The 25,185-nt window shown below is 16.4% G+C and overlaps 4 protein-coding genes across 4 annotated transcripts, besides 51 other annotated features; 2 read left to right on the top strand and 2 right to left on the bottom strand. All coding sequences in view use genetic code 6, as the record gives it.

Annotated features, from left to right (window-relative positions):
• Positions 1-281: 281 nt before the first annotated feature.
• Positions 282-341: a microsatellite.
• Positions 342-4,052: 3,711 nt separating this feature from the next.
• Positions 4,053-4,092: a microsatellite.
• Positions 4,093-4,340: 248 nt separating this feature from the next.
• Positions 4,341-4,403: a microsatellite.
• Positions 4,344-4,415: a microsatellite.
• Positions 4,350-4,408: a microsatellite.
• Positions 4,416-5,755: 1,340 nt separating the features above from the next.
• Positions 5,756-5,809: a microsatellite.
• Positions 5,810-5,953: 144 nt separating this feature from the next.
• Positions 5,954-5,990: a microsatellite.
• Positions 5,991-6,016: 26 nt separating this feature from the next.
• Positions 6,017-6,109: a microsatellite.
• A 196-nt stretch (positions 6,110-6,305) lies between these two features.
• Positions 6,306-6,350: a microsatellite.
• Positions 6,351-6,381: 31 nt separating this feature from the next.
• Positions 6,382-6,438: a microsatellite.
• Positions 6,389-6,513: a microsatellite.
• Positions 6,407-6,515: a microsatellite.
• Positions 6,442-6,595: a microsatellite.
• Positions 6,443-6,515: a microsatellite.
• Positions 6,448-6,584: a microsatellite.
• Positions 6,556-6,598: a microsatellite.
• Positions 6,599-7,035: 437 nt separating this feature from the next.
• Positions 7,036-7,065: a microsatellite.
• Positions 7,066-8,350: 1,285 nt separating this feature from the next.
• Positions 8,351-9,953, bottom strand: IMG5_197370 (protein kinase domain protein; the record flags this gene model as incomplete). Its single annotated transcript, XM_004024187.1, has 3 exons — positions 8,351-8,759; positions 8,831-9,138; positions 9,273-9,953. The coding sequence occupies 3 exons, from the start codon at positions 9,951-9,953 to the stop codon at positions 8,351-8,353; spliced, it is 1,398 nt and encodes a 465-aa protein (XP_004024236.1).
• Positions 8,564-8,643: a microsatellite.
• Positions 9,182-9,271: a microsatellite.
• Positions 9,213-9,267: a microsatellite.
• An 80-nt stretch (positions 9,954-10,033) lies between the features above and the next one.
• Positions 10,034-10,100: a microsatellite.
• A 167-nt stretch (positions 10,101-10,267) lies between these two features.
• Positions 10,268-10,311: a microsatellite.
• Positions 10,303-10,380: a microsatellite.
• A 2,171-nt stretch (positions 10,381-12,551) lies between these two features.
• Positions 12,552-12,630: a microsatellite.
• Positions 12,553-12,600: a microsatellite.
• Positions 12,566-12,629: a microsatellite.
• Positions 12,566-12,631: a microsatellite.
• Positions 12,632-12,643: 12 nt separating this feature from the next.
• Positions 12,644-12,676: a microsatellite.
• Positions 12,677-12,727: 51 nt separating this feature from the next.
• Positions 12,728-12,795: a microsatellite.
• Positions 12,796-12,913: 118 nt separating this feature from the next.
• Positions 12,914-16,504, top strand: IMG5_197380 (protein kinase, putative). The gene is made up of 6 exons (XM_004024188.1): positions 12,914-13,193; positions 13,390-14,498; positions 14,558-15,662; positions 15,746-15,865; positions 15,911-16,017; positions 16,396-16,504. Exons 1-6 carry the CDS (start codon positions 12,929-12,931, stop codon positions 16,465-16,467), a joined length of 2,778 nt encoding a protein of 925 aa, XP_004024237.1. The 5' UTR covers positions 12,914-12,928; the 3' UTR covers positions 16,468-16,504.
• Positions 13,218-13,262: a microsatellite.
• Positions 16,160-16,225: a microsatellite.
• Positions 16,167-16,224: a microsatellite.
• Positions 16,236-16,329: a microsatellite.
• Positions 16,236-16,343: a microsatellite.
• Positions 16,268-16,354: a microsatellite.
• Positions 16,281-16,375: a microsatellite.
• Positions 16,316-16,383: a microsatellite.
• Positions 16,471-16,519: a microsatellite.
• Positions 16,491-16,575: a microsatellite.
• Positions 16,508-16,574: a microsatellite.
• A 1,264-nt stretch (positions 16,576-17,839) lies between the features above and the next one.
• Positions 17,840-17,864: a microsatellite.
• Positions 17,865-17,915: 51 nt separating this feature from the next.
• Positions 17,916-17,955: a microsatellite.
• A 115-nt stretch (positions 17,956-18,070) lies between these two features.
• Positions 18,071-18,123: a microsatellite.
• Positions 18,078-18,126: a microsatellite.
• A 125-nt stretch (positions 18,127-18,251) lies between these two features.
• Positions 18,252-18,301: a microsatellite.
• A 598-nt stretch (positions 18,302-18,899) lies between these two features.
• Positions 18,900-18,939: a microsatellite.
• A 236-nt stretch (positions 18,940-19,175) lies between these two features.
• Positions 19,176-19,218: a microsatellite.
• Positions 19,219-19,598: 380 nt separating this feature from the next.
• Positions 19,599-19,663: a microsatellite.
• A 929-nt stretch (positions 19,664-20,592) lies between these two features.
• Positions 20,593-20,653: a microsatellite.
• A 217-nt stretch (positions 20,654-20,870) lies between these two features.
• Positions 20,871-20,900: a microsatellite.
• A 609-nt stretch (positions 20,901-21,509) lies between these two features.
• Positions 21,510-22,955, top strand: IMG5_197390 (multicopy suppressor of ira1, putative; the record flags this gene model as incomplete). Its single annotated transcript, XM_004024189.1, has 5 exons — positions 21,510-21,641; positions 21,682-22,051; positions 22,106-22,281; positions 22,340-22,784; positions 22,828-22,955. Coding segments are annotated over 5 exons (1,164 nt in total), but the record flags the coding sequence as incomplete, so codon positions are not given.
• Positions 22,956-23,487: 532 nt separating this feature from the next.
• Positions 23,488-23,518: a microsatellite.
• Positions 23,519-23,580: 62 nt separating this feature from the next.
• IMG5_197400 (snf7 family protein, putative) lies at positions 23,581-24,292 on the bottom strand (the record flags this gene model as incomplete). The annotated part of the gene is made up of 1 exon (XM_004024190.1): positions 23,581-24,292. A coding segment is annotated over one exon (711 nt), but the record flags the coding sequence as incomplete, so codon positions are not given.
• Positions 24,293-25,185: the final 893 nt, after the last annotated feature.

A 25,185-nucleotide genomic window follows, 5' to 3' on the forward strand; every position in this document is an offset into this window, starting at 1 on the left:
TTAATAATTTTTTATATTTCTATAAAAAAAAAGGTTTGTTAATGGGTATAATGTATTTTAGATTCTTATTATTTAAATTTATCTATTAAAAATAAACATTAAAATTATCTATAAAAAATATTGCTTTTAATAAATTAAAGATAAGAATAATATGAATAATTATAAATGAGTTATGAATTTATAACTTAATATGAAAATATGAATGAAAAAGTTGAGAAATTCATATCATAATAAAGAAATAAAATTTATATAAAATAAATGTATTTATGAGAAAAATTATTAAATAAATATTTAATATAATTAATAAAATAAATTTAAATATATTTGAAAAATAATAAATTAGTTTTATATCAATTAATGTTCTTTTGAAAAATTAATTTTTATATCCATAATAAAATAACAATTAGAAAAAAGAAAAAAAAAATTAAAAATATATATTCATTTTAATGAATAATATAATTAAATATTAATAACAAAAAAATATGCACAAAATTTTAATAACAATATTCTTTAAAAAAAAAAATCATTTTAGAATATTTTGACCAATATTAATTTCTTCATTTACTTTTTTAATTTTCCATTAATTTATTTATAATTTCATTAATATTTTTTTTTCTTAGCTTTATAGTTTACAATATTTTAAATGAAATATATAATATTATGATCCTCATATTCATATTAATTAACTATTTATTCCTTAATTTAAAAGATCTTTTCATTTAAAAGTACAGGGTTTATTCCTGTAAAAAAGTAACAAAATGCCATCCTAAGGGCACATATATCACTTTTAGAGTCCTAAAATTTCCCCTAAAAATACTCAGGGAGCTGAATAGGTAAACTTAAAGTTTTTTATATTCCAAAAAGCATTCAGCTTCTGGGGAAATCTTCTTTATTTATGATTAACTATGCCTTATTTATTTATATTTAAGTCCTTTATATATTCGAGAACTCCCAACCGCTTAAACAAGCTTTGAAATTTGAATTTATAAGTGCATTATTAAGTTTAAGATTTCCATAAAAAATGGTTAAGTAATTCATACTTTTTAATTATTCCTCAATTTAAAGGGTTAGGGAGATTTTTCGGCTTTTATGTCAAGAATATTTAACTTTAATCGCCGTTTTTGAATTTATGTTCAAAAAAGGATTTCGAAGGCTTCTTGAGAAATTTAATTTAGAGTAAATCTTTGTGTATTTAAAAAATCAATTTTTTTCTTTTATTTTTAATAGTTTTATTAAATTTATATAGAAATAAGTTTTTTTAATAAAAGAGATTTTATATATATAAGTTTTTTTTTTTCCTTGTTTTTATTATAATAAATATTCTTGAGTAGTTTCCAATTTACCTTATTTTGGATAAATTTTTAAATAAACTATCTTTTTGGTTTAATCATTTTAGAAAAGAAAGTGCTTTGGGTATATAAAACATCCATCAAATAAATTTTGCCTTTTTATTTTTTACTTTCATTTAAATATTTGAAAAGAAGAATTATTTCTAGGTTTAAATTTTTTTTTTCGTAAAATATATTTTTTGCGTTTATTTTAAATTATCAAGTAAAGGAAAATCATTTTTACATTCAAATGAAGGTGATTAAAAAAATACTATTTTATAAACTTAATCAAGTTCTTTATTTTTATTTTTAGGAATATTTACAATCTTCTATATTTTTGGAAAATATTCCACATAAATAGAAAGCTGATAATGCATCTAAAGTATCATCCTTAGAATTTTTTTAAAGTACTTTAGTATATATCCTTTCTAAGTAGTTTATTGGTGTTCGGTAGTAATATAAATAGTATTTTATATCCATTATAAGGTAGATTTATTCAAAAGATTTTGGAGTTTTTATTCTTAGTTAAAAGGGAGTTTTTTTAATATTTTTTTTTTTTTATTTAAAAATTAATTTAAAAAATATTAAAAAATTAAGAATATAAAATTGTTATTTGTAAAAAAAAAAAAAAAAAAAAATGGATTTAGAAGAAATAGAAAGCGAAAATGATTCTGATTATGAGGAATTAACAAAAATTATTCCTTAAAAAAAAGAAAAAAACGAAAAACTTCTCAAAAGTGACTTTCAATTATTATATATATAATCAAATATTGCAAACTAATACTATTTAAGGAATCAATATTTACCTTTATTGACTTAAATAGTAACTAGAATTGAAAAAAAAACATTAGAATACCCCACATGTATTACTTAGAGTTAAAACCTGATAATAATAGGAGGGTATACAGGCAATTTTATCATTTATAATAAAAATGAAGGAACATATGAAGTCTATGATACATAAAATACAATATAAGAAATAAGTTGTTTATGTATTCATTTAAATGAGAGAAATTTAGTAATAGGAGATATTGCAGGGTGTATAATTTATTATGATTTAAAATATAAAAAATGTATAAAATGTGTAAAAAATGGTCATGAAAGTTAAATTATTAGTATAAAAATAAGTTAAATTTAAAAAACAAATGGACTATAAATAAATTGTTTTTCAGTTGACTTAGCTGGTAATTTAAAGGAGATAATTTTAAAGAGAATCCCAGTATTTTTTAATTAAATTAAAATCGAAATTAATAGTATTCTATGTGAGAAAGCCTAGATTTTATTAAGTGATTTCGAATAAATAAATTAAGAGAATTTATATGTATGTATTTCTCCTTTAAAAGTGATTATTTTCAAAAACTATAAGAATATTATTTATACAGAAAACAATTTATAGGCAATTAATTATAGGTGTGCTGGGAGCTTTTTTAATAGATAATTGGTTTTTATTTGGCAAAATATAATACACTTTGTGTCTTTGGAAAAAAATAAATAAGATTATGTAGTAAATACTTTATTTGAAAAAAAAGTAGATTATGATTTGGTTTTTGCGCTTTTTTTAAATAAAAAAGTAGTTATGGTTGTTGATTTTGATTAGAATGTTTATTTTGTGAATTTTAAAGGGGAAATTTTGTAAATATTTTAATTCTAGAACCCTGTATTTGTATAAATGGGTTATATTTATGTAAACTCGTTTTCTTTTGATTTTTTTTAAGAAGAGATACTTGTTTTATAGAAAGATTTTTAAATTTTTGCTTATAAAATGTCATGTGTAGATTATATAATGAATTAATTAATTGAAAAAGCTTAATGGAGATAGGCTATGTGTTTTTTATTTTAAATAAAAAACCAAAAAGATGATTTTATTTAAGAAAGTAGGGAAAATATTACCGAATTAATAAAAATTCTATGTATTAAATATATACAAACGTCTATATTGGCTTTTTAACAAAAAAATATAAATAAAAAAATGGTGGTTTTTACCCTTATAGAGTTCCTGGTTATATGTGAAGAGTTTGATTATTTATTTAATTAAGTAAAATAAATTATCGAAGATTCCTTTTTTTAAGAAAAGGAAAATTAAAGTAATTTTTTTGATTGTTTAATACCTTTTATAAGGCTTTAAAAATTGAAAAAACTTTCTTTTTTTTAATTAAAATTACTTATAGAATTTTTATAATAGAAAGAAATAAATAATAACAATAAAATTATTGATTAATTAATAATGTAATCTTGTCTTAATTTAGATGATAATTTAATGGAATTATGTATTAAAAATCACTATATTAAGGCTTTGATACATATATGTACTAAATAAGGGAAAACAGGTGATGTTTATATGTCTCCTTTAATTATTTTATGGTCTAAATATGTAAAAGAATAAAATAATAATGATTTATAGAATTAATGTTTAAAATATATACAATATTGTATTAAAAAAGGAATTAATAAAATCAACGATTACCCTACTTTAGTTAAATAGATAACTGAATGGCTTTTTGACCCAAGAATTATTACTGAAATAATTCTTAAAGTTGCAAAAGTAGCTTTTTAGACATTTTTTTATTTTTTTATAAATGATGCGGGTTAAATAATTACAGAATCGAGTGATTTAATAATTTAGAAATAAAAAAATCAATATAAAAACAAATTGGGAGAAATTTTAAATTAAATAATTAATTGTTAAAATGACTTAATTATTTAGCTTGAACTATAAAAAAATAATAATTTAATTTAAAATATTTAATTTGAATCTAATATATTTTTAACTAAATTGTATTTGTCATAATTACATGCAAAAGAAGAAAACTAGAAATCAAATAATTAAATATTGTTAACTATCTCATAATCTGCCTTAAAAAATTGTTCTTCGTTTACTCCTTTATATAAACCTATTACGTTTTTTAAGCTTTCTAAGTAATAAATATTTTAAATTCTAGAATTCATAATTTCTAAAAAAAAGCTATTTATACTATCTATTATGATAATGATCTTTCATATAATTAAAAACCTAAAAAAATTAATAATAATTAGAAAAAAATTAACAATAATAAATAGAATAAAATTAATAATAATAAATAAATTAATTAGAAAATAATAAATCAATAAATAAAAATGAATAAGAAATTGATGAAGTTTAATAAACATAATTATTATATTCAACAATTAACTAAAGTATTTGCTATTTAGACAAGACTTAAATTTAATATTTAAATAATTTAATATTAGCTTAAGACTCTTTTTTAGAATATAAAGCTCATTTATATGCTGAAAATAAGTAGTTTAAAATCGCTTTTGATCTATATTTGAATTCTTAAAATAGTATAATACGAACTCGAGTATTTGCCTGGTTAAAAAATAATTTAATTTAATAAAAACATGTCTAGAAGAATCAAAATGAAGTCTGTATAATTAAATCTTTAATCGAATAAAAATTAACTGAATTAATAAAAATTAATTCTGAGAAAACTCGAGAGATAATCAGGGATTTCCTCTAAGAAAGTGAACAGAGAATAATCCTTAAATTAGACGTTTTTCCTGAATTATAATTCGAATATGTATAAAAAATGCTCCAAGAAAGGGAAAATATATACGAGGAATAAATCCCTTAATAAATTCTGAATTTATATATTAAGCTTCTATGTAAATTTCGTCCATAAGAAATTCTCAAAGAGGTCTAAAAATATGATTATGATTTAGATTTTACATTATAAATGTGCCAAGAGTATTAAATTAAAGATGCTTAGGCCTATTTAAAAGAAAGAATAGGGGATATAGAGGGTAGTTTTAAAATTCATGTGGATATTTTAAAGAATTATATATAAAATAAAACACTTTTTGAAAATTATTTTTATACTATATTGAATTTTTGTAAATAGAATATGTAGTCTTTTGATGAGAAAAACAAGGGGAATCTTTTTTTTATGTTTTTAGATATTTTAATTTCTTTGAAAAATAATAAAAATGCTTAATTTTATAATACTTTTATAGGAAAATTAATCACTGAAATTTTAAATAATATAGACATCGATTTCTTTGTTGAAAAACTTAAAAATACTTATAATAATTTAAATTTAGGAGAACTAAAGTATACTTTTGCAGATTTACTTATTAGCAAAGCTTATACTATTGATATTTTATCAAATACAGTATAATTAGCCCTTTCTACAGTTTTAAAATATAAACAAGGAGTCTAAAATAGAATAAAAAGCGCAGTTTTTGCGAATAAATAGTGCTCTTTATGTAAATAAAAGCTTCATAGTTAGGCTATAGTATTTTTCTGTGGGCATATTTTCGATTAAGAATGTTTAATTTAAAGTTAATTTAAATAATCGGTACTTGAAGGCGTATATAAATGTTGTATTTGTCTATAGAATTAAAGTAGAGTTTTTTTTGAAATTATGTTTTAATGTGAAGAATTGAAAAAGTAGAAAAATAATAATATTAATAGAAAAATAAATAATAATTAAAGATAAAAAATAGAAAAAAAAACATAAGAAGTAGAATTTAATAGTAATTTTGCTATAAAAGAAAATAAGAAGCTTAAGCTTTTGAGTATATTAGATAAATTCGATTAAAGAAAACATGAGGTTATAAATAAAAATGATAAAATGTATTTTTTATAGAAATGAAAATATATTAAATAAAATTTATTAAATAAAAGTATTTTATTAAAAAAATTGTATTATTATATAAAAAAAAAAAAATAATATATTATACAAAAAATATAAATTTATTAGAAAAAAAAAAAAAAATATATTAAAATAAATAAATATTATATATTTATTTAAAAAGTATATAAAAAATAAAAATTAATAAAATTAAATTAAATTCTGATGGGTATATTAAATTTAAATATATGATAAATTTACAAAAATTCTTTTATAAAAAATTTCCTTTAATATAATAAAAAATAATATTTTATATTATAAGAAAAAAAAAAATTAATTATAATATTTAAAATAATTTTATATCATAAAAAATCTAATAAAAATAAAAATTAAAAAAATATAAATATTAATATAGATATTAATGTTATTAAAATTATATAATAATTATTATTATTATTATTATTATTATTATTATTATTATTATTATTATTATTATTATTTCATTTTATATTTATTTTTTTATTTATTAATTTATATTAATTCATTTTTATATTTATACTTTATTTTTATAATTTATTGTTTTTTTATTATTTTTTTTTTTTTTAATATTTTTTTTATTTTTTAAATATTAATTTTTTTTATTTATAACTTTTTTTTAAAACTTTTAATAATTTTAAGATATATATTATTTAATTTTATATTTTGAATATATAATAAATTACTTTAACCTAGTTATTTAATTTTTTTTAGTATTCATTATTAAAATTATTTCTTTATTATAATATGTATTTATATTTAATCGCTTAAATTCTCAAATAATATAAAATATATGAAAAAAATTAATTTATTAGGTAAATAATTTATATTTTACATTTTAAATTTCTAATTTATTTTATAAATATTTTAAATAATCTATTTTATATGATGTTTTTTATATTATAATACTAAATATTTTTTTTTATAAATTTTATTTATAATTATTAATTAACATTTATATTTATTAATTTTATAATCTAAATATTAAATAATTATTAAGTTTAATATTTTGCATATTATTTTCTGTATAAAAAATTATTTGTTTGAAATAAAAGTATTATTTTATTTTATATATATTTATTTTATTTATAGAATTTAAATTATATATTTTAATTGTAATTCTATTTTAATTATAACAAATGTAATATTTATCAATATTATAAATTTTGACTATAAATTTTATTTTTAAATAAAAATTTATATATTTTTTTAATATTTTATTAACTACAAAAAAATTATACTTATAATTTATTAAGTTTTTTTGTTTGTTTGTTTGTTGTTAATTTAGTTTTAAATAAATAAGTTAAAAAATATATTTTTTAAGCAATTGTAATTTAATTTTATTAATATTATTATTTTTAACATTTAATTTTTTTTATAAAAGATTTTATATCAAAGTAAAATTAATACTTGTTAGAAAAAAAATTATTTCTATTAAATTTTTGATAAAAAAAATATAAAAAACTTAAAAATATTTATATTTATAAACATTTAATTAACTCAAATTTTGTTTAAATTTAAAAATATAAAAAAGTAAAAAAATTATATAATAAAATAAATATTTTGGAAGGCTTTTTTTTTAAGTTTAAAGATTGTGATTTTCTTTTAACAAATTAATTTTTTGATTATAAAAAATTGATAAAATAAATAAAAAGCTGTTAGTTAAAATAAATTTTGAAATTGATATTATACTAACATTAATTATATGCACATATACAAATTTATATTAAAATATTTGATTAATAATTATTGTGAATTTTTAGAATAGTATTTTATAAATTTATAATGATATTTTAAAAAAATCTAAATAAGAATAAAGCTGTTTATTTACATAGATATATGACTGATTAACAAAAGTAATAAGAATTAACTTTTTAACAAAAAATATAAAAGAAATTTATTTTATCATATTTATATTAATTTATATTTTTATTTTTTTTAAATTAAAAAATAATAGTTTTATTTAACTTCAAATGTTATTTTCTTTATCATTTTTAATATTTACTTTACTATTATTTATCATCATATTTATAATTTCCTTTGTATATTTAAGTCTTTTAACCATTTAAGTATTAGTGCTTTCTAATGCATTTTAAAGTGGATAATTAGTTTTAAAACCACAAGTATCTACATATGTAATTATTTTATTTTCACTACATAATAAAATTTCAGTCTTATCTGTAAATATTACTTAAACTAACTTATTAGATAATCTAAAAAGTATCGCATGTTTAGTTTTCATCCATTTTTTTACATAAATACATTACAAATCTTATTATGATTATTAAATTAATTATTAACTTTATTATTTTCCTAAGGAATTAATACTTTATAATCTTTTTTTCGACTATTCGTTAAGATAACTTTTAAAATGAATCAACAATGTAACTTTTTTTTCAAATCTTATGGATAATCTTTTAAATTATATTCTTAAATATTATCATTATTCTCAATATACTCAAAATTGTTACTATTATTATCCAATATGATCTTCGATAAATCATTAAAAATGACTCCATTATTACCATTAGAAAGTAAATATCCTAAGCCATACTTGCTTGAATAATCTACCCATAAATTAACGCAGACATTATTATTATTATAATTTTTATATTATTATTATTATTATTATTATTATTATTATTATTATTATTATTATTATTATTATTTTCTATTTTTCTTATTTAATTTTTCGAAACTAGAAAATTATTATTTGTAATGTTTTTCATAGATTATATTTATGTTGGTTATTAAATTTTAATACTTTATGTTTAAGGCCTTATTTCTTCTTTTTTTTATAACCAATTACTAGAAGTTATTAATGCCCAAGGTTTTCCTTAAGTTTTTAAAGCAGACATAGTTTAAATTTTCCCAATTTTTAAATCACTATTTGTTAATATTTTCTATTATGTAAGAAATTATTTATATGAATTACTATTATTATTTATTAACACCTAATTTAAATATAATTATTATTTTAAAATACTCATAAATGGATGCTATTCAATTTCTTCTAAAGTGGGTCTGCGTAAAGGGTCTAATACTAAAATTTTATTTATTAAATCTTTAGCATTATCAGTAATATATATATTTTCTGGGAAATTATATTAATTCTACTTTATTCGTTTATATGTAGTTTTGACATCAGGAGTTTCAAATGGTGGCTGATAATTATTAAAAAATTTAAATGTATAAAAATTTAAAAAAATATATAATTATATGAATATACAATAATAAAATATAATATATATAATATATATATATATATATATATATATATATATTTATATATAATTACTTTTCCTATTAAAAGTGTATAAATTATTACCCCTAAAGACCATATATCTACTTGGAAAGAATGTCCGTTTTTTCCATCTATAATTTCAGGAGCTATGTAGTTTGGAGTACCACATATAGTGTGTTTTTTTTCAGACATATGTTCTAGTTTAGTTGCTAATCCAAAATCTCCTAATTTTATTTCGTTTTTGCTGTTTAGAAATAAATTGCTTAGTTTTAAATCTCTATGTATAACTCTATTTGAGTGTAAATATTTGAGTACCTTAACAATTTAATGTGTATATGTAACTACTTCTTACTCGTTTAGTCTTTTTTGTTTTTTCATATATTCGTTTAGTGTGTTGTTTGGGCATATTTCTAATAATATATAGACGTTTTCACTATCTTCGAAAACATGTTCGAATAATACTACATGATAATGAAAAAGACTTTTGTGAATTTTTATTTCGGATATTAATTTGGAACGAGCTCTGTTCTTTACTAAAGTTTATTTAGGAATTATTTTCGCCGCTAATGCTTTTTTAGAATCTAAACTTGTAACTTCGTAACATTTTGCGAAACCTCCTTTCCCTAATATTCGACCTTTTATGTATTTTTTTATTATTTAGTCTCCGTTTGATTTTGTTATTTTTTCTTCGATTATATTTTATTGTTTATCTTACATATTATCAGCTTCTGACATTTTTTATCTTATTATTTTATATATATTTAAATATATATGTATTTTTCTTTTTTTTTTTTATGTTTTTAGTTTATATTTTTTAATAAAAAAAAAAATATAATAAAATAATAAAAAAGAAAATTATTATAATAAAAAAAAAAAAATTAAAATGAAATTCAAATAAGTTATATTCTTTTTTTAAATTTTTTTAATTATAAATTGATAATTAAAATAATCTAAAAATGTATTTTGGTTGTTTTTATATATTTATTTATATATAATATTTTAATCCTATTTTTTTATTTATTTATTTTTGAACAAATTAACAGTTAACTTTTATTAAATGAATTTTATTATATTAATATTTATTTTATTAATAAATATAAATAAAAGTAATACATAAATTATTATAAATATAAATTAATAGCAATACAATAATATATATTATTGAGAATATTAAAAATAAAAACACGATGTTATATTGCTTAGAAAAAAATATTAATAGTATCTAATTGAATTATCAATATATAATTTAAATTTATCATAACTATCTTTATTTATTTATATTAATTATTATTATTCATAATAAATTAATTTCTATTTTATATTGTTATTGTTTCACAAAAAATAAAATTTATAGTTTATTATCACAAGTAAACTCAAAAATTTTAATAGTCATATTATCTAACATTTATTTCGAATATTTACTTCTAATACTTCAAGCTGCACTCGAAATAATTTTTAAAAGTCAACGAAATTCTTATTATACTAAAATTAATATTAAATAATATAAAACCCTAATAATTAGAAGTAAATATAACTTTGAATATTTTTATTTAAAACAGACTTAATTATTTCCAATAATTAAATTAATAATTTTAGATTTAATTTAAATATAAAAATCTATTTTTTTTTACAAGTTTTAAATATTCTTCCTAATATCCAATTCCTGTTTAGAATATTTTCATGATTATAATTTCTATTTATAAAAAAATTAACCAAATATTATTTAAATTATAAACTTCACTACAAATTTTTATATAAAATTTATTAAAATAGAAGATTATTAAAGTCTTTTATACTTTATACTATTTAGTAGCCTAAATCTATTATAAAAAAATAAATATTAAGTATTCTTTTCTGAGATATTTTTTATAAAAACAAGTTGATTTTTTTTATGTATTTTTGGATTATTTTATTAATTCCGTGATATTTATATTATTTATTATTGTAGTACATTTTCCTCTGTAGTACTATTTTAAGATTATATTTTTTATAACTTTAAGTTTGTTTTTAAACTTGAAATTCCATATGATTTTATAATCGATATATTATTAAATCCAAAATATGATTATATTATTTTAAAGAATTTATAATATTTATATTTTATGTATATTTAATTTAACAAATGGAATCTACTAGAATATCTTTTAATATACATTAAATTTTATTATATCAAAATATAGTTTTTATTAAGATTTTTTATTTCAGAGTATATAGGAAAATTATTTCTTTTTATTATTATTATTATTTATTCTTTTTCTTTTTTATAAAGTTTAATAGATTAATTAACTAGAATAATAATGTTATATTGACTAGAAAATTCTCGTATTATTTTTAATTTTTAAATTCGATAAATTTAATGTTTTTGCAAGTAAAATCGGATTTTTTTTATCATAATTTTGTGCACTTTTATTAAATAATTTAAACTAATTTTTGTGTTTTTTGGTTTAGAAATAATACCATAAATGAAAAAAAAAATTAATAATTCGAAAAATATTTTTAATTATGTATTCTTTTTATTTTCTTTATTTAACTATATTATTTTAGAAATATTTATATATTTAATTTCTTTAAACTATATAATAATCTTTATTATTAATTATATCATTGTTATCAGCCAGAAGGCTATTGATTTCATTAAATTATTATATATATCTTAGTTTTAAGAATTAAAAAATAAATGCTTACAATTTCTATTATTTATTTAACTTTTTTTTATTAATTAGTTACGAAAATTGTATTTATTATTTTAAATACAATTAAATAAAGTAAATATTTTCACAAAAGCCTTTTATATTTATCTATGTACTACAAAAATAATATTTTTATATTATATACTGATATTAAATTTTTATTTTTATATCCTATACTGTTATGTAGTATTTATCCTTATAAAATTTATTTCAATTTAGGAAATAAATTTTAGTCATTATTTCAATATTTTTTATTATTTTAAATACTTTAGTTTCTATTAAAGTTTAAATTTTCTTACTTAAGATTTTTTTATTTGTTTATAATCGAATAGTAATGATTTTCTTGTTTTTTTTTTTTTTAATTTTAATAAATAGATGAATAATTTTTTTTTGTTATTAAATAAAATTAATTATTTCTTTTATATAATAAGGATTATATTTAATGAATAATTTCCATTTTTTTTATTTTTTTTAAAGAATCTTAATTTAAATATGATTTATTTATTTAATAGATAATTAGCTTTTAAAATTAACTCTCTATAAAGTTTTTATTTTTTTTCTAAGATCAATCATATATATATCATTTATTCAATAAATTGTACTTAATATAGTTTAATTGTTTTTACGTTAAATAAAAGAAAATTAAATAATTCTTTATTTTTTTAATAAAATAATTTTTTTTTTTATTAATATTTTTTTTTAATTTAAATAATTTTTTTTTTATTTTTTTTTTAAAAAAAAAACAAAAAAAACAAAAAAAACAAAAAATCGTTTAAATTTCTTTTATATATAATATCAAATCTATAAGATAGTTATTTAATATATATATATATATATATATATTTTAAACAAAATAAATTACTATATATATATATATATATATATATGAAATATTCAGATATAACTTAAGAAAGTCAAAGATATATAAGATAATCTTAATAAAACGAACAAAAGGAGAATTTTGTTCAACAGCAATATTATCAATAGAATTAATATACTCAACAATAATAATAAATTCCAATGTAACCTTAATAATAACCTCTTTCTTATCGAATTAATACTGATTAATCAAAATCTCCTCGAAGAGAAAGCAGCAGCTTATCAAGAAGTTAAAGTGGAGCAAATAATTATTAATAATATACAGAAACATATTATTTAACAGGATGGGGAAATTCCAAAAGTGGTTAACTAAGTGCTTCTAAACTGACAACAAACGCCATCCAATCATTTGGAAATGGAATTATAAATATAAGTGGTGGAGAAAATCATACAATGATAATAGATTGTAAGAAGCAAAAATATATATATATTATTTTTTAGCATTTTTTATTTTTTCTGTAATTTTTATTTTTTAAAAAAATGCCATAATCAATTTTTTCTTGCTTTTTTTTTGTTGGATTGCGTTTTTTAAAAAAAAAAAATACAGAAAAAATCTAATGTTAAAAAATAATATATACTTTTTTAACAAAAAAAAATAAAAGAAAAATAAGAATTATATGCATGTGGAAACAATTTATATGGTTAATTGGGTATAGAGGGTGCTAATATAATAATGAAACCAACAATAATACCTGTAAAAAATAAATAAAAATTATAAAAAGATATATATATATATATAAAGCATCTTAAAGATATAAAAATATCAATGGTAAGTTGTGGTTCAGATCATACATTTGCACTAACTAATAAAGGCGAAGTATATTGCTGGGGTTTAAATTTAAAAGGATAATTAGGTATAGGAAATTTCGAAAGTTAACACTAACCTGTTTTAGTGTATTCTTTATTACCTTTTGGTTAAAATAATTAAAAAGTTAAAAAGAAACAAGAGGAGAAAAACGCTGATTTAACAAATCATAAAAGACTTAAAAGTTCTAATGACTTGCCTTTAAATTCTGAGGAGAATTGCTTAAAAGAAAGGTCAAATTCTATCGAAAACATGATGGAATAATTGAATACTATAAAATAAATTTCTAATAAAACTCTAAAAAATTCCAATAATTATAACATTTTCGGAGGAAGTGATGTTTTGACTGAAATTGTACTTGGAAATGATGAAGTTGTGACTAATATGTCGTGTGGAACACTCCATACAATTGTTTTAACCAATAAAAATAGAATGTTCTCTACTGGTTATGGTGAAACTTATGCTTTAGGACATGGTGATAAATAGACTTTGTGTTAGTTTAAATATATTAATACTATGTAGAAGTTTTAGCCTTCTTATGGAAAAAATTCGACTGATTTATCACCTAAAATTGAAAAAATAGATAAGATTTCATGCGGGTTAACACATTCGTGTTGTATTATGGGAGGAAAAGCCTTTATGTGGGGAATTTTGGGATAGAAAGAGTCTCTTATTTTCTAAACTCCGACCGAAGTTGAATTTTAATAAGGAAATAATAACTCTTTTAATATTATAGATGCTAAAGCAGGAGATTGTTTTACTTTGTTTTTAAATAATAAAGGAGAAGCATATACTATTGGGGAAAATATAGATGGATAATTATGTACAGAAATAATTAAAAATAATAATTTTAATAATTATTATGAATATCCAATTAAAGTTTAAAATATACCAATAATAAATTAAGTAATTTATAAAATATAACAAATAGATATATTTTCATATTTATATTTAAACAAAAATAGATTGCCGTAGGAAAGAATCATTGTCTTGTTGTTTCTGCTGATTTTAAAAATATATATGGATGGGGAGCTAATTGCTATGGTTAAGTAACTGGTAGATTAACAAAAAATACATAAATTATATCTGCAGTTAAAGTGTAATAATTAAGTTCTGAAATAAAGGATATTAAAATAATATGCGGAGCATACCATACTATGATGCTGTGTAATAAAGGACTTTCTGGAAAGGAGTTTATATAGAAAGAAGATGAAATTTAAAATAGTTAAAGTGGAAATATTAATAATAATAATAATGAAGAATTGGATAAAATAAAGAAATAGAATTAAGTTGAAAATGAAAAATAATAAAAAAAAATCGAAGAATCTCAAAAAGAAGTGGAAGCCTTGACTAAAATGAATATAAATTTAATAAAAAGTCAGGAAAAATTACAAAAGGAGTTTAAAATTAAAGAAATCGATTATTAAAAATAACTTAAAGAAATGTAAAAATTAATAAAATCTCAAGAATAAACCTTAAACGGAGGTCAAAACTAAGAAAATGTACCTAAATTCGAAATTAAAGGTTTGGAAAAATATTCTGGTAAAAACTTGAATTTTAGAACTTTTAATAGTAATTTAGAAATAGAATTTTCTGAATTATAAATCGAAAAATAAATATCAGAAGGGGGCTATGGGATTATTTATAGAGCCAAATGGAGAGAAACTACTGTCGCAGTTAAAAAATTCAAAATAGATTCAATTACGGAAAGTAATATTAGAGATTTCCTTTCAGAATGTCATGCAATGGAAGCTTTGAGGCATCCAAATATAGTCATGTTTTTAGGCGCCTGTACTAAACCTCCTAATTTTTGTATTATTTTGGAATTCTGTCATAGAGGAAGTCTTTGGAGTTTACTTTAGAATCATGAAATAGCGTTATCCTGGGAAGAAAGAAGGAAAATTGCAATAGACGCAGCAAAAGGGGTACATTATTTACACTCTTGTAATCCACCAGTACTTCATAGAGATTTGAAAAGCTTGAATTTATTATTAGATGATAATTTGACTTGTAAATTAGCTGATTTTGGATGGACAAAAGCTATGGATAATTATATGTCAAATAGAATAGGTAATTTTTTTTAAAAAAAAAAATAAAATAAAATAAAAATAATTATATTTAATTATGTTAAAATTATATTAATAAAATAATAGGTACATATTAATGGATGGCTCCAGAAGTAATTTCTTCAAATAGTTATACCGAAAAAGCTGATGTTTTTAGTTATGGGATTATTTTATGGGAAATATCATCTAGAGAACCTCCTTATAGAAGTAAATATATATGTAAAAAATTAATATATTTTTATATAAATAAAGATAAATCTGGATAAACTGTTTCTGTTGAAGTACTTTAAAATGATTTAAGACCAAGTATTCCTAAAAAAACACCAGAAGGTTTTTGTAATTTAATGAAAAGATGTTGGGTAATAATTTACAGAAAAATATATTATTAATTAATTATAAAATTAAATATAAATAAAAAAATAGGTATTTATTATAGATATATTTAATTATAATATAAAATAAAAACAAAAAAAATTATCAATAATTCTTAATATATATAATTAATTTTTTATATTTATTTTTATTATTAATATATTATATTTTTTTTTTATTAATAATTATTTTATAATGTAATCTGTTTATATATTATAAAATAATAAATATATATTAATTTATAGATTTATATATTTATATTAATATAATTTATATATATATATATATTTATATATTTATATATTTATATATTTATATAATTATTTTTATTTTTATTTTATTTATTAATTTTTTCTACATAATAGGATAGAGATCCTTAAAAAAGACCTTCTTTTAAAGAAATTATTAGAATTTTAGAAACAATTTCATTAAAATGATGATTAATTATATTTTTTTTTACATATATTTTATTATTTAATAATTTTTTTTGATTAAATGTATATTTTTTTATATTGAACAAATTTTTTTTATGAAATATAATTTTAACTGAAAATTCTTATTTTATTTTTTATAATTAATTTAATATTAATAATGTCTATTTTAAATAAAAATTAATCAAATAAATATTTTTTCAATAAAATATGCATATATAAAATAAAAATATAATTATTTTTTTTAATAAAAAAACACTGTATTATTTTATCTAAAAAAATAAATATTATAAAACTTTAAATTAAAAAAAAACTAAAATGCACAAAGTTTCCAATTCTTATCCAAATCTAGATCGTAAACATAATTAAGAAAAAGCTTAAGAAAGAAATAAAACTTACATAAAATAATAATCATTATCGGCAAATTAATTAATTTTCCAAACAAATCATTAATAAAAAAATAAAAACTAATCCAGTTTATATTTTCGAAAATTTAATTAAAACAGTTTACAATCATTCGGACAAAATTCTACTAAATACATAACTTTATCAACCACAAGTCATTTAAGTAATGCTTTATAGAATAAATAAGATAATGTTTTTCTCGAATTATTGAAATAATAGTAAAAATCTTCTCAAAATTTAACATAAATAGAAAATATAGCTGCATAATCTTTCTATTATATTGATAATAATGAAATTTAAAGTGTAAAAGAGTTCATGTATAGGTTCGAAAAATTTAATAAATATCGCTAATATGAAAAAGCTAAATTCTAAAAAGATACAAAAAAATAACAAATTGAACAAATATAAGAAGTTTTAAAAAAAAGATATTAAGAAGCAAGATTTTAACAAAAAAAATTGAAATAAAAAAATAAATAATAAAAACTAAAGAATAATTAAATGAGAAAGAAGTCGAAAATAAAACTTTAAAAGATCTATCAAAATATGCTTTTGTAGATTAAAAACTTACTTATAGATAATCTTGTAATTAAATAATTGCATTTAATAAAGTAGGTGAATTATAATAAATGAAATTTAATAAAATCTAAAAAGAAATAAATTAATCTTTATCCAAAATTAATACTCCGTTTAAATTTTAACATTAGTTTAATATGTTTTTGTAAAGGAAAAAGTAGTTTTTTTCAAAATAATTTGATTAGAATAAATTTATTAGTTGGGCTATTTTTGAATAAATTCCGGTTGGTTTTTTAACCAAAACACCTAATTTTTAAAAATATTATGAAAATAAATAGGATGATTTTAAGAATATTTAAAAATGAGAATATTAAATATTTCTTATTTTAATAGAAATGATATGAATAAATATTTTTTAATATTTTTAAAATAAATTATTTTAAATTGAATTTTTTATTTATATTAATTAAACTATTAATTAAACTTTTATAAAAAAACTAATTTGTATATTATTAATTGTTGTTTATTTTGAAAAAAAATAAATTTTTATAAATAAATATTAATAAATAAAATTAAAATTATATATATTTTAATTTACTATATTAATAAATATTTTTATAAATTTAAATTTTTCAACTAAATATCTTTTTTAATAATAATTAATAAATCAATTTTTAATAAAGAAAAGATAATATATATATATATATTTATATATATATTTTATATATACTTATAAATATATATTTTCTATTCTTAATAATTCAATTCTTTTTAAAAAATTTGAACTCATAATATAAATCTAAAGAAAATTTACAGAAATTCAATAAAATATAAATTGTTATATTTTTATAAAATTTATACCATAATTATATTTATTATATATTAAATTAATAATTATATATATTTTAAATCTAATATTATAAATAACATTTAATTACTATATTTTTTATTTTTGCTTCAATAACATGATATAATTTTTTTTTTTTTATCAACTATTTTTTTTTAGTTATTTATATATAACGAAAAATACTAATTAAATAATTTTATAATAAATAATTAATTAACAAAAAACACTTAAAGAATCTAAATTTAGAATTAAATTAAGCTTAACTTCTATTCTTTGATTTTAAAATCTTTCATTTTAACTTTGTAATTTATTTATTTTTAAAAAACAATAATTATTATTTTTTATATAAAAATTAAATATTTACAAGAAATTTAAACTAATTTCTTAAATTAAGTTACACTCTTAAAAAAAAATTACTTAACTTTATTAATTAAGTATATTATTTGTTAAGCTTTTATTATATTATTTTTTTTTTACAAATTTTTTTTTTATAAGAATAAAATTTTTATTATATAAATTTACTTGAATTTCAAATATAGTTAAAAATTTTTTTTTTTAGATTTAAACATTAAAAATAAAAATTATATGTACTTAATTTAATTACTATATATATATATATATATATATTTAATTTTCTAAATATTAAAATAAAATACTTTTCAATTTAAATAAATTTTTTTCTTATATATAAATTTTTTTTTATTTTATTTAAAAAAATAAATTAATTTTTGATTACAATTATTAAATAAATATACTATCAAAAATATATTAAAATTATTTTTATATATTTATTAAATTCATTATTATATCTTTCACAATAGTAAATATAAATTAATATTTTACAAAAACCCTTGAAATATTTATAAACAATATATTAGTTTATCTTTCGTTTGTATTTAAAAGTGTTATTAATTTATCTTTCTATTTTAGAAAATCAAGATAATATTTGATCTAAATAACTAAATAAAAGCATCTAAACAACTAAATAAAAGTCTCATTCTATTATTTATTTTCATATTAATTATTATTTATAGTTAAGAATGAATTTAAATATTCATAATCATTATTGCTAAAATATGTAAAAAATAAAAACATTAATATTGAAACAAAAATAAAAATTAATGTTAGTTTTTTTTCAAAACAAAATGCAATAAATTCAATAAATTATTATTTATGACTTTAACATTTTTATTTGAAATGATTAATCATTTATTTTTAAATAAATGTATATTTTCTTTGGATATAAATATTTTTATTATAAGAATATTTTAATTGAATAATATTTTTTATAATTTTATAAAAAACGTTATGTATATTTATGAAAAATAAATATTAGTTTTTTTTGTTTTATAATAATAAGCGTTATTATTGCAAATATTATATTTATTTTTATTATTTCAATAAGAAATATTAATTATTTTTCTATTAATTTTAATATAAAAAACTTACAAAAAAATCTTTGATAAATCATTATATATATAAATTAAAAAATAATATAATTTTTTTTTTTTTTTATTCTAAAAAAAAAATTAAAATATTTTATTTTTAATTAGATAATTTTATTATAAGCTTATATAATTTATAAATAGAAATAATATATATTTATTTGTTTCATATATTTTTTTAAAAAAATGCTTTAAATTCTTCAAAACTCATTTAATCATTTGAAACACCACAAAATTTCAAAACATCTAAAAAATAAATATTAAAAAATAGGAAAAAAAAAAAAAAAAACTTTATATTTCATCCTAATTTGTTTTATCATTAAAAATTTCGAAAATATTTTTTATTTTTTTAGAATCAATATTAGCATCTCTTAATATATATTTTTTTATTATAAAAATAAATATTAATTTATAATAATTGTTTACTCTGTATAATCAAATTAATGGAAACAATTTAATAATAATTCTTCTTAAAGATCTTTATTACTCATACATTCATTAAAATAATTACAAAACTCTTTAAAACTAAGCATAGTTTTATTATTTGGAAAATATTTTAATTCAATCATTTCATCTTTATCATTTTATCTTTTATTTATTCATATAATTATTTATTTGTATTATAAGTAAATATATATTTTTTACTATTGTAAAACTCCATTTTTTTTTATTTTTCAGCTTCTTCATTCTAATAATTATCTTTTAAACTTTCTAACTAATAAATTAATTAATTTATTTATTTTATATCTATTTCTCCATCCTAATTAGGGTTAAATAAATTAAAAATATTTTTTAATTCTAAATTATCTTCGTTATTCATTTTTTTATTATTATTTTTAAAAAAATTAATATTAATATTAATTTTAAATATTTAATTAACTAATGAAAATAATAGTAATAGTCATTTTATATATTTATTAATTAAAAAAAAAATATATATATATAGAATAAAAAAATTATAATTTAAAAAAAAAATGATTATCAGGAAGCCAACTAAAATCGAATTAAAGCACGAAGAAGATTACGAAGAATACGAATAATACAAAGAAGAATAAAATGAAAACAATAAATTAAGCAGAAATTAGGATTCCGCATTTGGATCTGATTTCGGAATCACTTTAAGTACAAACAATAGAACATCATTAAATTAGCAATTTTAATAAAATCGAAATAATGATAGAAGTTTTTTGGGAGAACCTTTTTAAAATCCATTTTAAAATGCATTTTAACATGAATCGAATTTTAGATAATAATAGAACGTATAATAATTCGATTAGTAATTTTTTATTAAAAATAAAATATATTAATATTATATATAGTCTTTAATAAAGTGCTAATTTAAATTCGAATGTACCCGGAGCAATTAATTATAGTTCTATTAATTAAGGATCTTTTGAAAGATTTTAAAATGGTATTAGTAATCCTGATAATGGATAAATTAATTAAATATTTTCGGCTTTAATGGGAGGTGTAGGAAGAATTTCTTAAAATGGGAATAATAATAATCCTTCTTCTTTGAATACTTCGAGTTGATTTTATTTATTAATTTTTATTAAATAATATGTTTTTTGTTTTTTTTTTTCTAATATTTCAAATATTTAATAATTTTTTTTTTTTATATATATAATTTATAATTTATTATTTCATTTATTTTTTTTATATCAAATTAATTTTTTATTTTAAATGAAAAAATACACAAAAAAACTCAGATCTTTTTTTCGATAAATTTATTCAAAAAAATAAATAATAAAAAAAAAATGAATTAATGTAAGAAATAAAATATATATATAAAAATATTAACAAAAATCATATTTATAAACAGTAGATTTAGAAGAAGAGAATAAAACAAAAGAAATAAAGGAAGAATTAGAAATATGGAAAAAAAATTCACCCTTTTTATATGACATATTAATAACTTAAAAATTAGAATGGCCATCATTAACAGTATAATGGTTTCCTCAAAAAGAAACGTAATAAAAACCCAATAAAAAATAAAAACTAAATATAAAGAAATCAAAATGAAAATAACATTACACATAAATTACTGTTAGCTACCCATACATCTTAATAAGAAAATGATTATTTATTACTAGCAAGTGTAACTCTTCCAATAGAATAATAAGAATTACAAGATAAAAATTAGCATAAGAATTATAAAAACCTTATCAAAATAGATAAAAAAATAATGCATTAAAATGAGTCTAATAGGGCACGAATAATGCCTTAAAATGCGAAAATAATAGCCTCTAAAATAATAAATGGAGAGGTTCATATATTTAATATAGATGATGAAGGCATGGAAAATGAAATAAAACCTTAAAAAAAGTTAAAAGGACATAAATAAGAAGGATATGGTTTGTAATGGAATTCATAAAAAGAAGTAAAAACAAATATATTTATATAAATATATATCGTTTATTTTTTTATATAAAAGGGATATTTATTATCAGGAGGATATGATAAGAAAATATGTATTTGGGATATTCTAAATTAAAATGAAAAACCAATTATAACCTTTTAAAAAAATAAAGAATGTGTAGAAGATGTTAGTTGGTAAAAAAATCAAACAAATATTTTTGGTTCAGTAAGTGATGATAAAACTATAATGATGTATTAAAATAAAAAAATATTAAATATATATATATATATATATTTATATATTAAAAAGATGGGATCTAAGATAATAATAATATTGTTAAGTTATTGAAAATGGACATGAAGGTGAAATATATTGTATTGATTTTAATTCTTTTAACGAAAATTTATTTATTACTGGTTCTGAGGACAAGAATGTTAATTTATGGGATATGAGAAATCTCTAGTATAAAATGCATTCTTTTGAAGGTCATAGTTAATAAATCGTTAGATGTGAATGGAATCCTTAACAATAAAATATCTTTAGTTCTTGCTCTTATGATAAAAAAGTTATTGCCTGGGATCTTAAAAGATGTGGATAAGAAATAAAAAATGAAGATTTGTAAGATGGAGCTCCTGAATTATTGTTTATGCATTCAGGACATACTGAAAAAGTCAGTGATTTTTCATGGAATTCTAATGAAGAATTTTTAATTGCATCTGTCGAGGAAAATAATATGTTATAAGTTTGGCAAATGGTAATTTTTTGTACTTATTTCTTTTATTTTTTTATATTTATAGAATAGTAATATCTATGAAGATAATGATAATAGCTGTTTTTGATTATTATTATTATTATTTTACATTTTTTATATAAACTTATATTTATATGATTCTTATTATATAAATCATAACAAGGCTTGAAAAAATATAAAATAAATATTAATATATTTTATTTTTATAATATATATTAATAATTAAAAATTAAAGAGATAAAATACATTAATTCTTCTAGTTTTAAATAAAAATAATTAGCATTTTTAGTAATAAATTCATATGTTTTATTTTATTATATAATATAAAATATTTTATTTAGAAATAACTAATTCTTATATAATCCAAATTTTTTTTTGAAAAAAATTATTATAAAATAAAAATTTATAAAAATAACAAAGTAAAATAATAATTAATTTATATTATATAATTAAATAGAAAATAATATTTATATATAAAACTGGAAATAAATATTTTAAATTTAAATAGCATTTTAAAAAGAAATAAATTATTAATTAAAGGTTTTTTTATATAAAAAAGTATTATGTAAAATAATAATAAAATAAGAATAATTTTAATTTTTATAAAATATTTAATAATTAAGAAATAAACAAAATAATAAATATATATAATTAAATAAATTAATTGTTTTAATAATAATTAAATACATTAATTATTAATGTGTTAATATATATATATATATATATATTTATATATAAAAAAAAATTAATAATTAAATTCAAAAATCATTGTAAAATAAAAAATAAATTAAAATAATATTCAATTTTTAAGAGCTGCCAGTTAAGCATCAAAATCATCATCTAACTATTCTTAGCTTTACTATTATTAAGGTTAAACATTTATATTTTTATTTCCAGGTTATTTGACTTATTATTCTATTTAATTAATTATATTATCAACTTCCTATTCATTCTCTAATTCCATATTATCATCAGCTGCTTCCATAGCATCATTCATCATTTCCTCAGTTAATCCCATTTTTAACATTTCTTTTTACATATCAGCCATACCAACAGCTAATTCTTTAATATTCATACATTAATTTATTTATTTCATTATTGAACCAGTTTATTGCATTGTCTAAGCGAATTTTATTTAGGCGAAAAAGTTATCTAAGCTATACTAAAGAGACATGACTTTAGCTTTATTATTTAAGTATCTTTCTTTTTATTTTTATGTTTAAAGTACTTACTTTGCATAAGTTTATTTAATAAACTTATCTCCTTTTTCACCTTTTTTAATCTCTTTTACTAAGTTTTATTATGATTATTTTCCTTAAAATTCTATTTTAAATATCTCCTTTTCGATTTCACGAACTTCTTTTTAGAGTTTCTTTTTGAAATCTTTTTGGACTTAGGCTAATTCTTCTTTTGATAATTAGTTAAATTTCTTAGGCTCAGGTGGCTTTTATTCCGGTTGAGGGGCTGTACCAAATAATTTTTAGAACATTTTTCTATTTTAAATTATTTTTAATTATTGTAATTTAATATTTTATATAGTAAAAAAAAAAATTTCACATTATAAATTATATAATATGAATATTTTTTATATTTTATTTATATTTTATGTATATCCTGAAAATATTGTAATATTATGTATTTATTATTTTATATATATATTAACATATATTTTATTTTTCTATTTTTTTTAAAAAATTATTTATAAAATATCATAAAAAATAAAAACTATTCTATTATATTTTATATTTATTTTTTATTATAATATATAAAAAAATATAGTTTGCTAATTTATATTTAAAAATATAATATAAAATAAGAATATATTCATTCGTTCATGAAAAGTTTAATTAAATAAATTTAAATTTATAATTAATCATAATTCTTTTTTTAAAAAAAAATTAAATTTGAGATTATTTGTATAAACTATTCTTTTTTAAGCAAAATATTGTAATGGTGTTTTAAATAAACTTATATGTATTTATTATTTATTTATTTATAATTTTTTTCATTTTTCTAAATTGAATTAATATATATAATATTAATTAATGCATTATTTAGAAAAATTCTTAAAATAACTATCATAAATTCAAAATAATATTTGATTAATATTTTTATATATTCAAAAATAATTATTTTATTATTAAATTTTCAAAAATAATTAATTCTGAAAAAAATATTACATTATTAAGCATAAATATTATCTAATAATTTAAAAACAATTTTATTATATTTTTAATAATAATTTAGTTAAACAAACAAAATTACCTACTAATCTGATAATTTTTGTATTTAGTAAATTTATTTAAAGTTTATATTATTATATTTAAAATTTTATTGACTATTTAAATATTTTATTTAATCATTTTTTAATAAATGTCATAAGCTTTTTATATATTGTTTATTA

The sequence above is a fragment of the Ichthyophthirius multifiliis genome (assembly GCF_000220395.1).
Source record: "Ichthyophthirius multifiliis unplaced genomic scaffold scaff_1120509251404, whole genome shotgun sequence".
Classification (NCBI taxonomy): domain Eukaryota; phylum Ciliophora; class Oligohymenophorea; order Hymenostomatida; genus Ichthyophthirius; species Ichthyophthirius multifiliis.